The sequence below is a fragment of the Barbatula barbatula genome, assembly GCF_947034865.1.
Source record: "Barbatula barbatula genome assembly, chromosome: 15".
NCBI classification, from domain to species: Eukaryota; Metazoa; Chordata; class Actinopteri; order Cypriniformes; family Nemacheilidae; genus Barbatula; species Barbatula barbatula.
This window is the reverse complement of record NC_136778.1, coordinates 20,047,371-20,061,608: the sequence shown is the minus strand read 5'-3', so window position 1 is coordinate 20,061,608 and position 14,238 is coordinate 20,047,371. Positions and strand designations below refer to the sequence as shown.

At 36.8% G+C, this 14,238-nt stretch overlaps 1 protein-coding gene across 1 annotated transcript in view; it reads left to right on the top strand.

The window, feature by feature from the left end:
- The window catches only part of ccdc85cb (coiled-coil domain containing 85C, b), a 30,432-nt gene that overhangs the window by 5,326 nt on the left and 10,868 nt on the right, over positions 1–14,238 (top strand). The window contains exon 2 of the mRNA XM_079474951.1: positions 12,624–12,703. Within this exon, the coding sequence (XP_079331077.1) occupies positions 12,624–12,703 (80 nt within the window). The remainder of the gene's footprint in view (positions 1–12,623; positions 12,704–14,238) is intronic.

The following is a 14,238-nucleotide window of genomic DNA, read 5'->3' as shown; positions in this document are numbered from 1 at the left end:
ACATTTGTCTCATACTTAATATTTTCTCCATGTTTAAAGGGTGTGTAACTATTGTGTCACTATTAAAACCTGCCTTTCAAGCACTCACATGACTCATAAATCACAAAGTAATGCTCCTAAAACCAAACTTAACTTTCTGTTGTCATGTAAAAATTCTGCCAGTCAGGTATTCCCACATTCCTTAACAATCAATAAAGAGATCTCACACAATGACTACATTCGTACACCCTTATAATGCATATATTAAATGGTTTTAATATTTTAAAACTATAGCCAGTAGCTAGGGGTGTGACAAGACATTTATCCCGCGAGACGAGACAAGACACATTTTTTGACTTTTTAAAGAAATCCTCAATGATGAAATATATAGGTAAACATTTTCTTTTATTCACCTTAACAAAAAATGCTGAAAATGTTGGCATTATAAAATCAACTTGTACTTTATGAAACACATTAAACTTCTATTTTAATGAATTATATTATGCAGTAATAAAGAATATGTAAACACTGCTAAGTGTTTTGTCACAAACTCAAAGGACATGCAAGAATTGCACAAAATGTTATCTTAACAGTCTTAGTTTTAAGTAAAGACCTGTGGTTGTTTTCTACGTTGATAAGGAAAATCGGATCATGATTGGTATCGGCTGATACTCAGAATTCAGGTATCGAAATCAGATTAGTAAAGGGAAAAGTGGTCCAAGTGCATCCCTACTTGCCCACATGGGCATTTTGACATAATTTTGTGTGGATATGTATGTTCAGCAAGAAGTCGCAAAGGAGATCTTTCTGGGTGTAATAAATATACATTCTGGAAAATTTCTCTTTGTGGCATCAGTTTCTGTTTGTTTAACAATGTCTCTGTGCATTATAACCTAAATCCTGTTAGATGAATAAGAAACTATTGATGGAAATGCGTTATAAATAAGAATCTATTTTCTTATTTTTCTCATTTTTGTTTGTTGTGTGTTTGTAGGAGCCATTTCATGGGCTTCTGATATGACAGTAATTTAGGCTTTGACAAAGTGGAAGGCACTTGTTTATTTATTGCTGACTGAAATGCAGCGTAATCATGCTGTTGATGAAGTGGCCAGATGGCACAATGGCAGGTCACTGGTGGCTTCAAAGTACACATTCAGCAATCCAATTCTGTCGACTTGAAACGTGACCTTTACGTTGCGTCGGGCAAAAGTTAACCATAGTGTCCCCAATGTCACTGAAATCCAATTTTGAGATTGTGTTGACAGTCAGCTTTTTTCCACACGTTTTACAGGAGGACATTTTTGTTTAATATTCATCTTTTGTCTTTGTCTTTCACCTTAAACATTTGGATATTTCAAAAGTTATGCAAATAAAAGTGTCTAAAGCTGTGGTCCTAAGCTTGTTTTGCTTCAGAATCCAACTTGTGCAACACAGCAACAACATTATTCAGCATACAATAATTAAGAAAAATTGTGAAATAATCCTCTTATGTCTTCTATTAGCCAAGTATATTGCTGAGTATAGTTTTGTAGGTTTGACTTGAAGTATTCTGTAGTATGTTTGTGTCCAATAAGAGATTAGGATAGAAAGGCAAAAGTCACAGATTGTAGCTTTAAGAAAGAATAAAGTATTTTAACTAAAAATTACACACTTCACTTCTTCAATTCTCTATTGAGGCTTCATGAAAATAAGTGTTCTGCTTTTAATTTTGTTCATCCCTGCCACTGAAAGCATTTCAAATTTTCTCTCTTTGAAATCCTCCTCAAAATATACTCTTTATATATCCCCCTGCTTTCTGAAAAAGTGTGAGGCTCCATCTTCATGTTCACATCTTACATGTCTACTCAGAAAACATTGGACCATCTGCCTTCGCTTTTGTCTCCCAGACAAACACAAGGCCTTCAAAAAAGGTTTATCTGCAGGCAATACTAAAACCCATGAGCTGAGACCACTTTTCATTTAGGTGGTGGGGGTTAGATGAGAGTACAGTGTGTCTAGATGTTGTTTGTTTCATTTTGACATTTGAAGTTCAAATTAGGGCACATTAATATAGTGTATTTTAACCCTGTTTTGCTCAACCATACAGAACATAGATGCATTTTTAATAGCAAACATCTTAAAATTGTAAAGTTAATAAAAACTAATTCAGACTTCTGCCTTTTCTGCATTAATTGCTGGAATCCTTTTGGTATATACAGAAATAGATGCATTTAAGTCCTGTGAACAGGAAGTTGTGATCGTATTTACTTCTGTATTTTAACATATTTCTGAGTCAAAGGGAATTTTGAATGAGAAAAATAGTGGCCATGGCTTTCGTCTTTCTCTGCGATTTGATTGGATGTATAAAAAACAGCCGTTGTCATCTAAGATGGATAGTCATAACAGGACAGAAGTGCATTTTCAGATTTTAACTAAAGTTTATGAGGGCACACGATTTTTAAAATTAAATGTAACACATTGAAAAACTATTAACAATAAACGCTGCATTATTTCATGAAAAAATAGGCATGTAATTTTTCTAAGTAATATTTCTAGCACATTTGTTTTGACCACATTGTAAAATAAATGTTTTATAAGTAATCGCGATGCAAAAGGTTGTTATATTTAACAAGCGCATATCAAATCGGATCGAGTCAAGCACTGTGAATAATGGTTAAACTGTGTTATGTATATTCAAATTATTGCTTGAATCAATAATGCCTGCCTAGACGCATATAAGATTTCACATTTCAATGCGATCTTCGTATGATCTAATGTTGACCTTTTGATATAACACGAAACAAATAAGAACATAAACAGACACATTTGCGCTATGCACTGAACAGTGTATGCATGGTGTTGGTGTTATGCAAACAGTGCAATAGATGATATGCTTATAAGAAAACTGACATAAACATCTTATGACAGAAATAAATCACGATCTGAATCAGCACCAATACTTGACAGTCGAGGTGGAAATGGTTTCTTGGAGTAGCTAACACAAAATAAATTACATTTATCATAAAGAACATAACAAAGATAGAAAGAACAACCGAAGAAACTCTGAACCCATCTGTATTTACAGAACCAGTGCGGTACGGTTTTTGTGTTATCTATTGAAATGTCTTACCTGTTCAAAATAAATAAAGCCATGTGTGCATCCGTTTTAAATCGTTTCAGATCAAGCCACCTCTGAAATGCCTTGCCAATATTCATTCTGGAGTCCTATCACATTCCCCTTTTCTTTGTAAACTCTCATCAGTCCGTACTTTTTTTTTCCCACACCTGATGAATCCCCAGATGTCAGCTCTGCTTGGTGTTTTAAATTTAATGTACTAAATCAAACTGTGTGTTACATATTTTTTACGTGTTAATCTGAAAACCATGAATTGCCACCTTCCAAATGGTTCTGTACACAGAATAGGAACAGAGGTCAAGGAATCATTCTTACGAGGGATTCACAAGGGTGTAAAAGATGAAATTTACAGAGTTAAGGCATGCTTTTCTTGGGTTGAGTCTCTGAATCCATTGATTTTGCTGCACAAGCAAGAGACTTGTTAAGTCTTGTTGCTATGATGCCAGTTTTTGTGTTTTTGGAGTGTGCTGTATACTCACCCATGCCATTGTCACTTTTCAGTTTTTTTACTTCAAAGCAGTTCAAGGCTTGTTGGAAAACCTGCCATCATATGAATGGAGCAAGCGTCTCAAAACAAAGTCTTGAAAACGGTCACATGGAGTGACAAAGATAGAAATTGTTCTTGCACCATGCACACTGTGCTTGTGGTGCTAAAGAAAAAGAGGTCTCACGTAACCCACACTAACTGGAAATCTGATGAAGGCTAAGAAAGATACCGCCACCAGCCGATCTCACCACAGATGCGTCAGTCAGGGCTCTGTAAAATCTCAGCAGAAGCCCATTTCCATCAAGTCAGAGCAAAATGAAGTCAGAGCAAGTCTGAGGTCTCCGCATTGCGGTCTCAGCCTCTGCTCCACCAGCGCGTCTCATTGCTGCCCAGTGGGACGTGTGAACACCTGGAGGCCGGAGATTATACAGCAAGCTTGCAGATGTTGGTTCTTTTTCACAAGAAGAGACGAAACTTCTGGTGTTCCTTAGGTTTGAAAACAGGGATGTACTTTTGAACACAACAATAGGTTTTCAACAGGACACCATAGAGTCTTAGAATGTCACTATGATTTAAAAGCCCGAGCCTGGTGTAGAGGAGGAGGCGGCATGCAGCCATGCATTTATATTCATACCTCCAATATCCCACGAGGCCAAAAGAGAGTCAGAAAGCTGAGATGAAGCTAAAGTAATCCTCTCCGAGAGATCTTTCTCTGACCTGGTGCATAGGAATATGCTTTATTCCTCATAGAAAAACTGTGAAAAACGCTGTGGTTCATTAGCATGTTGAAGTGATGGTTTTGACCAAAGATGCATTAACGGGTGCCAGGTTAAGGCCACCAGATTGACGATTGCTTTGGAGTAGAGACTTAAATATGTCATTGCAGTTTATAGTTTTTAATTTGTTTTTTTTGTATAATAAACTGCATGTACTGTAAAGGACATATTTGTACATGCTCATGCATGTTGTTCTGAACACTTCCAGTCAAATTCTTCGGAGCCACCAAGACATTATCTCAGTTTTTTTTAGTCTTGAGTATTTCTGTTATTTTTTGCTATCTGTCTGCTTATGTTGTAAATGCGACGAATTGTCATTGAGTAAATATTTGGTGGAGTATCCATTTAAGGGTACATTCACAACCATTTTTGACAAATCTTCCTAAAACATTATAAAAGTAGAAGTAAAAATATACAGTAAAGTATCTGATCCTCTTTTCTGTGTCAGTGGAATATGTCAGAGGAGTATTTGCATTTGTATTTGCCCAGGAACAACATAGATAATTGAAGTGCATGTCTTCCCAGATAAACACATTGGCGTCTTGGGTTACATAAGTGTTGCATTTGCCAGCGGTAAGCTCACACTCGTACCCGTGACCATGAGGATGCATTGAACTTCTGCGCCGTGTGGTGTCAGCATTACTGAAAACGCACTCTGGGGAATCTTGCTGAACGATATTACAGACGCTTTACCACCCACCAATCAATAAACGGCTTAATAGACAGACAAACACGACAGCCTGACCTGTGTGAACTTGTCTGATCTTTAAAGAATTACAAGTGGCTACACGTGAATTGTATATTGGCATGTGATTGCTTGGAAAAACAGTTTTTATAATTATGGTGTTCAGCAAAAAAGAGGTTGATCAGCTATTATTAAAGGGATAGTTTGACAAAAATACTAATTATGTCATCTTTCATTCAACCTCATGTCGTTCAAAACCTGTATGTCTATTTCTTCTGTTGAACACAAATGAAGATATCTTTTTAAACGTTTCAGTGGTTTTGTGTCCATACAATGAAAGTCAATTGGGGCCAATGTTGTTAGGTTAGCAACTTTCTTGAAAATATTATATTTAGCGTTTTGAAGAATAAAAGGAGCTCATACAGGTTTTAAATTACATGAGTAAATTATGAAATAATTTTCATTTATGTGTGACCTATGCCTCCATTAGGAAAACATGGCAAACAGAGTTTGCAATAATAATTTCTTAAGAGATTACTTTACTAAAAACTATATTTTTATATTAGGAATGAATGTTTTACAAACAAAAAATAAAGCAGATGACAAAAATAAAGTGTGAAAGTTATTCGGTATTTGTTTATTTTCATGTGGTATTATGGTAAGAACATTTTGTACAAATTCGGCAACGTATTTCATGTTAGCTTAACTAAGAGGAATCTTATCGCCCTTGATGCGCTTGGTGTCTGGCTGTGCATTAAATATTTATTGAGTATTTTAGTAGCTGTGATGTGCTCAGCTATGCCTGAAAATGTGACGTGTCTTTTGTTCCCTGAGGAAATGTTGTTGTCTTTCCTGCTGTGGACTCATGTGACCAACATTTACTTTACAGAGCTAGTAGTCCAGAGGGATAACAGGATGGATTTTAGGTGTAAAACATATCTTATTTTATGTCTTAACTATTTCATTGTAGCATCTGAGACACACTTGGTTAAATTACTTTGTTTTTATGGAAACTGTTACGGTGTCTATTGGTAAAAATGTATGCCCAAAACCCACTACAAATACTAAAAGCTATTGAGTTATAATGGTATTCTAATGGAAACCATTCAAAATTATTTGATGGTTTCTATGGTTTTGTTCAGCAGGGGTTCTTTGGGTTATGTTGTTTTTTATATTGTTGGTTCACCATTTTTTACAAACTTCTCCAGTTTTAGTCCTCCAAACAATCTTAAAATTCCCAGGTGAATTCGAAACATACAAGAAAATGATGATGATTAATAAGAGTAGCTTTAATAGGTATTGTAACACCATTCATTTCACTACATAAAAATATTACTTCTTTACCTTTATTCAATAGGACTGTAAAAATAGAACAGGATGTTATATAGCATGAGAGTCACATGCATCAAGAAAGGGACCACAAGCCAGGACTCGAACTTGGGTCGCAAAGCCCTATTGCACAATAAGAAGTCGAATTAATCATTTTTTTACGTTTCAAACTGATTTCCCAAACAATTATTTGTCATTGGTTAGACAAACTGATAGTCCTGCCCCAAACTTATGCCATGGCCTTACTTAGTTGTTGAGACTACATGTTTAACTGGGATAGGCAAAGGTGTTTAAACGTTACTTCACCTTTTCAAAACATCTACATAAGAAGCCTTTCCACTATCATTACAGAGTAGATAAATAACCAACACTTATATCCATGAGGAGGTGATTCAGCGTTCCTCCGTGACTGTGTACTTGTGTGCTCACATGAGGATCAAGGTCACTGTTAAAGTCAATGATTAAACTAAAGAACTAAGGTTATGATTGTGGGTGTAGAGTCGTTTCTCTTTGGGTGTTAGCTTGTTTACGAACTTTAAGGAAAGTGTGCTTTTTATATTACAGCACAATCATATTAGTGTTGGATAAAATGGGAGATTAAAATCCCACAGATGTACATTTAAGAGACTCCGACTATATGTTGGGAGCATAAGCTCCTCAAAATGTCCGGACAGCCTTTTGACCTTGGACAGCCTGACTCTTTTGAGAGACCACCCTGAAGAATGTTTGGTAATACTTAAGTAGGCACTTAGCAATATGCTAATATTCATTCACAATGCCAAACAAACAGGTGGGCAGGTGACCCTGTGTTGTGGCGGGGAAGATGATGCTCATCCCTGACTGAACACTAACTACTAATGTGACCTTTCACTCAGTGCTAGGCCATGTCAGATTGAGCTGGTGTGCTGTTCTCATGCTTCACTGCTCTGCCCTCTATGGTGGTCCTTTATCAAAAACACATCTTTAAACCAGGTGTAAACAAGGCAGGCCATTTATTTGTGTTTGAGCCATTAATACCTTTGCATTATTTACTTTAGTATCCGTATTTGTCTTAGAATTTAGAAGAACTTTATTGTCATTGTGCTAACTTGCAGATGTTTTCTCTTTCAAGGCATTACAGACATAATATTATTATTACTAAAATCTAAAGTAACTTTTTTATATATTTAATGTTATTACACAGTGCTCACATTCCAAGGTCTGATATTTCCAGATAACAACTGCTCAAAATTGATAACACACGGTAACCTGGATGCCGCAATTCACTTTTGCAGGCAAAGTTTAATACAAAATTAATATTAACATGGGTTTTAATAACGTGTATATCTACAAATGATCAAACAGAGAGTAAACACGTTTTCCTTGCGGAAGGTCTGCATCTGTTAAAAATGACCTTATACATTTTAAATCAAAAATCAGTTTCGTAACTTGCGTATGAGGTAAGTTGCCATGTATTAAGCGGGATAATGTACATACAGCCAGTTGTTATCGCAAGAATAAACCCTTTCAGTGTGAAACAAGACACCCGATCACACTGTCTGGGTTTATTCTGCAAAAACAACCTGCAGCAATTTAATCTCCATTTAATCTTATTGATGTTTTTGAGATTTCTGATTTTTCTGATGGGATTTCCTGGCCAAAATTATTTAAAACACCCAACTGTAAGTAGGAACAATAATAAAAAAACTCCTGATGGATCCCAGTCTAAATACGGATAGTAAGGCATATCTAAACATGAACATGGCAACATCATGTCTGTCCATCTATTTCCTTCTTTCTGTTACATTCCTGTTCTTTAAACTATTGACTCAGTGACATAACGAAAGCTTCTTTCGGCCTTTAAACAAATATTTTTTTTGTCTACGAGTTTCAGACAAACAGTAGATTCCGAGAAGTTTTTTTTTTCCCTCTGGTCTGCATTCTTTAAATTAAGTTTCATTGTCTGCCGTGCTGTATTTTCGAACAGAATGAGGTCAGGCAGCATGGAACGAATTATTGTAGAGACTCTTGTTTCTACTCGGACTGCCACATCTTGCAGCAATTGATCCAGCAACTCCTGCGCACGCCCATTTTAAGAGGTTTTGTTGACCTACAGTCGTTCATGATTGCCCAAACACACTGCATTTCACTGTATTTCAAACGCATGCACGCACGCAGTGAGGAACGCCCAGTGTTGCAACAGATGTTCCGAGGAAGTTGAACAACGGCATTCCTGTGGATAAACACAATCGGTATTTTGCGTTCAACTCAAGTGTTACCAAAAACAAGCTTCTTTGGAGCTTTGGGTGTGACTCGTGTTGGAAAGGAGTGCTTATAATGATAACAAGTAAACAGTTGTTGCTCATGTAGCCTATCCTATAAATTCCCTTGTGATTTCTGTGCCGCAGCCGCGGGTATATGGAAGTGGGTCATGGCATTGCTGATGCGATTGAAAGCGACAAAGCGAGAGGGAACGACTCTCTACTCCACCCTCACTCACTCACCCGGTGTCACACCGCAACACGTAAACACAAGCGTGTCACTTCACTGAGCTAACATGAACGAATTACTGATCATCATTTGATGAGTATGTGCTTGTGCTCTAATGACTATGTTTATTGGTTTTCAGAATTGGAATGTTATGGATTCTTAGTTCATTTACTCAGAGGACATTTTTATTGTTCAGAGGATGCTCACGGAGATAAGACAGTTGTTCAAAGAGATGTGCAATATTGATGTGGGTTACATGGGTGAACTTTTGGGTAAATTTAAAGATTTTATCTTTTGAGTGTGCTCTAACTGAAATACTGACTTTTGAATGCAGACCTGGTGAATCTGAGCTCAGCTGTTGGGATTTTGTATCCCTTTCACAGGAGAAATATCCGGAAAACAGAAGACTTAACCAAAAGTTTCCATTTGCTCTCATTTTAATCTAATTTGGGTCTAGGAGAAATATTTGAACATTTCTTTCATATAAATCGTGCGGACCGTAACTCGATTATGTGCGGATGCCTTCAGCTGTATTGCATTGAACTAGTTTTACTGCAGGACCCAGATTTACATTGATACAGCAAGTGGCAACCGAACACAGCACTCGGCTTTGAGTTTTTGTTTCTAAATGTCTCAAGTTTTGTCCTGGCCTGTTTGGACAGAAACAGATTGCGGTCGACACTTTGCAAGTGTGCCCATATTTATTGTAGTCTAGCCTAGGTCTAGCTTTAGCTTGTATAGTTTTGTTCATGTTTTTTGAGAATGAGGGCATGCCACGCACTTAATCGTGTTGACATCTGCCTAGTTTTGTTTGCTCCCAGTGACAGATATATTGGCACCAAAATAAAGTTGAATTTGAAACACTGTTAAAAAGTACTTTGATGCGTTCAGGAGGAACATTTTTGAAACTGGGGTAGATGAGAACTGCAGAAACCGTTATTATTTTCTATCTTTTTTCCTACTGCTTGTCAAACTGTCAGAATTGACCTCTGACGAATTTTAGGGTAGCAACTCACCAACCTCTTTTCTATATGTGCCTATATGTATCTACATACTTCATACAAACTGCTGCAAATATGTACCTTAGACACTATACAATTTGCATACATAGACAATTTCTGCGGAAAAAACAAATTTTCATTACTTTTCTAACTTCTAATTGATTTGGCACCATATATGAATCTGAATATAAATCGCTATTGACCATTTCACAAGACATAGACAACTCTGGTCCTGAATAATTTCCTGTTTTAGTTTAATTTAGTGTTTTATTTTACATAATTTTACATCTATATTCATTTAACATATTGTGTTGGTTGTATTTGTTCTAACACTGTGTAGTGTTGAGAGACTGAAACAGGAAATTCTTCTCCAGCTTTGCATACATCTTGCATTTTGGTCTATAATAAATACTATAAAGTAGTATTCTTTAGTATTTGTTTCAAAAGGACGTACAGTTTAACAAAATAAAAAAGGACAGTTCTGTTTCTCCCATAGGCCCAGCTCAACAAACTGCAGCTGAGTCTGGGTCTCGGCACGAGTTATGCTGACAAGAGCATTTAGCTGCCTAGAATGATGGAAAGTGAATTTTCAAAATTGCTTTGAGGTAGTGGAGTCATATTTCTAGCCGTGGCTTCTGTTTGGAACAATTTTTGGTTTTGGTTGGAACTCTGTGCGAGGATCCTGCAGCATAGGTTTTATGGATCCGAGTTCATTCTTAATCGGCTTGGCTCATGCCTTTGGTTCATTGAACCAGATGAAGTTAGATTAGTGTCACAGTGGATTTATAACCGTCCAGCGCTGCCTCAATGTCCACCGCCAAGGGCTTATACCCAGATAGACATGGGTTTAAGTGTTAGGCTTATAACAAAATTTGCAGTGAAAAAAGCAGTCATGTTTTAGTCCTGCATGTATAAAATACGTATGGTAAAGGCACTAGACTGCATTAAGTTGCTTTTTAAGTGAGTAAAGTACTCTGTAAAATCAGATACATCTACAATAACTACCAGCTTATTCTCAAAATTGCTGCATATTATTACTTTATTTTTAAAGTTTTTAGGTCATTTTTTATATCACTGTGATGCCACTCCTGAACTACACTTAAAGATTGTAATTACTCTTTATTTGCTTGCATCTTGTGTTATAGCCTTTTTTTTTTTAAACCAGGATACCACATTTTCATGCTTTTGGCCATAAATCCAGTGTCCTGTGTAAACTGATAACAAATTCAGCAGAGGTTTATCAGACATCAGCAAAACACATGAATGATGATAAATTATGCTGAATCAATTGAATCTGAAGCCACAGGGAAATGACTTCATGTCATTTCACTTTGTAAAGAAAAACTACACATCTGTGCACATGCAGTACACATTCTATACAGAGCTGTAAATACAAACAATTAAGATGGCTTGGGTGTATATAAATAACAGTATTGTTGTTAAAAAACAGATAGTTTCTGTCAGAAATCGCTGTCACGACTGGGCTGTGACAGAGGGGGAAGAACCCAAGCGCAGGCAGCGGGGATACGAAACAAGACTTTATTAACAGAGACAAAACAAAACACCCACAATTGGGTAAAAACAGACACGACTAAAATACAAAACTGAAAAAAAAACACTTCCCACGAGGGGGATAAAACAAGGTTAAAAGATAACAAGACTACGATGAGACAGGAGCCAAACATGACACAACGTCGGACTAACTAGAACACAAATTAAGCAGGGTAAGCAGGTTCAGGAACAATGTTACAAGGCAAGAAAACAATAAATAGGTACTATCCACAGGGGTTGTAGCAGGACGCACGGGGTTGTAGCAGGACGCACGGGGTTGTAGCAGGACGCACGGGGTTGTAGCAGGACGCACTGGGTTGTAGCAGGACGCACGGGGTTGTAGCAGGACGCACGGGGTTGTAGCAGGACGCACGGGGTTGTAGCAGGACGCACGGGGTTGTAGCAGGACGCACGGGGTTGTAGCAGGACGCACTGGGTTGTAGCAGGACGCACGGGGTTGTAGCAGGACGCACGGGGTTGTAGCAGGACGCACGGGGTTGTAGCAGGACGCACGGGGTTGTAGCAGGACGCACGGGGTTGTAGCAGGACGCACGGGGTTGTAGCAGGACGCACGGGGTTGTAGCAGGACGCACGGGGTTGTAGCAGGACGCACAGTGTATTAAATAGAGGAATCTAATAAAGGATAATTAACAAGGGACAGGTGTCTGGACTAAAACACTGAAGGGAAGTTAATGAGAGAAAGAGAGGGGCGGGACCAAAGACAAGACTGCAGAGAGCGCATGTTGTCATGATTACAATAACATGTCTCTCTCTCCACACAAAACAAGAGGTTATTTCATGACTCTGCCACTAAAGCAAGAAATTATATGGGCAGAACCATGACAGTTTCAGTGTAAAAATGACCAAAGGCATACAAAGTTCTGTTTAAAGTGTCATTTAAACACCTCAAGAGCCTTTCAGAGAATATAAAAATATACTGTACTCAAACTTTTGGAGGGTCAGTAGAAAAAAACATAATAATTTATGTTTCCAGCATAAATAGTCATGTTTTTTCCATTTATTTTTCTTGTGGCTCATGTGAAGCAAGTCACATGATACTTACAGCTCAGATGATTGGTTCAATCCATGCGGAACTGATTTCCCCACCCACAAAAGAAATATACAGTATGGCAGCAGAGTATATGCTATTGCAATAAATGGGAATGCTAATGAATAATTTATTCCAGGTGACCTTGTTATTTTGATTCCTCTGTGTTCCTGTCTCTTTCAGATCCATCCTCAAACTACATCCGGCAGTTGGAAAACAAAGTCCGTATTCTAGAAGAAAATAATAACAAACTGCTGTCACAGGTATTGAGCAAATTGACATGTTTTTTTCCAAATACGTTTGTGTGTAGATAAATAAGTTTGGGCTATATTTGGAATTGAGTGCCAGTCTTGGTACTTTGGGTTAAAAAAGCATCCAGCAATCTTGAATTCCTTGAGCTGTTTTAAATTGCCATGTCGTATCCCCTTCGGCACAAAGACAGAGCAGCTTATCGTTACACCATGGTTGTGTGGGCATCCCTCAGCTTCTGTGGCCTCAATTTCATCTTTCCTTAATAAGGGCGAGTGGGTTTTACTAGCTGAAAGAGCATTTTGGGATCACCTGTTTATCCAGAGGGCATCAGAACCAACCCGACTATCGCCAAATGTCACAAATGTATTCGCCCGCTACGTTACAAAACTGACTCTTGACAATAAATGACCACGCACAGACACATCCAGCAAAACACTATCCTTCACTTGAATGTATTTTTTGCTTGTGCTTTTCACCTTAGGCTTTTACATTACAGATGTTTCTTTTGCTATGGGTGACTTTTAGGATAGAAGCCCTCCTAGAACACCGCATTTCACACTCTTACTAGTTTAGTTGGTCCATAACAATTTTGAACAGTGAATATATAATTATTTGTATGTTTAAATAAATACAAATACTTCTAGATATAAATGAAATCTCTTATGATTCACTAACTCTCATGCCATCCCAGATGTATTACTTTTTCCACAAATTAAGATTCTAATAAAAAATGCAGTCACTGTAAATGTCCACACATGGGAACCAACACGTTGAAGCTCATACATGCTTTATAAAAGCCATCATAAAAGTTTAAATGACTCCAGCGGGTTAATAAATGTCTTTCAAGGTGAAATTATGTGTGAGTATTGTTTAGTACAATTGGTCCTAAACTAGTTTAATAAATAATTTTCACACAATAAATATTTAAATAGGTCCCACCTAAGAAATATACTTTTGTATACTTGCATACTTTAATATTTACTATAGTAAACTATAGTAAATTCCTTTGAACTTAATTGTAGGAAATATTAGAGTATACTAATCTATTATCGTTTCATTTATAAAGTTAATAAATATAGAATTCTATAGATAATTTTAGTTCTTATATCATAATATTGCTGTGTAAATATTGTAATATACTACTGTATACTACACTCTCAAAATGGATGTGTTATTTATTAACACACTGATTTTTATTCTTTTAACACATTTTGTGTTTACTTTTTATTACTTAAATGAAAGGGACATCACAAGTTGTGTTAATAGTGGCACTAAATGTGTTGTCCCAGAAATCACACAGAGATGTGTTCGGTTATGGACAAAACACAAACACATGTTTTGTTTTAACACTACTTTCACTACAAATTTTTTTTCACATGAACATATTTTAAAATAGAATATATTATAAAACATAAATGAAGATAAAAATGAATATTATGAAAAATAAATAAATAAAAGCACAGTTAAAAATATTTTAAACAATTGAAGTTTGATCTTTTATAACAAAAATCGAGATCCAAATGTTCTCCCATAATTGAAGAAATAA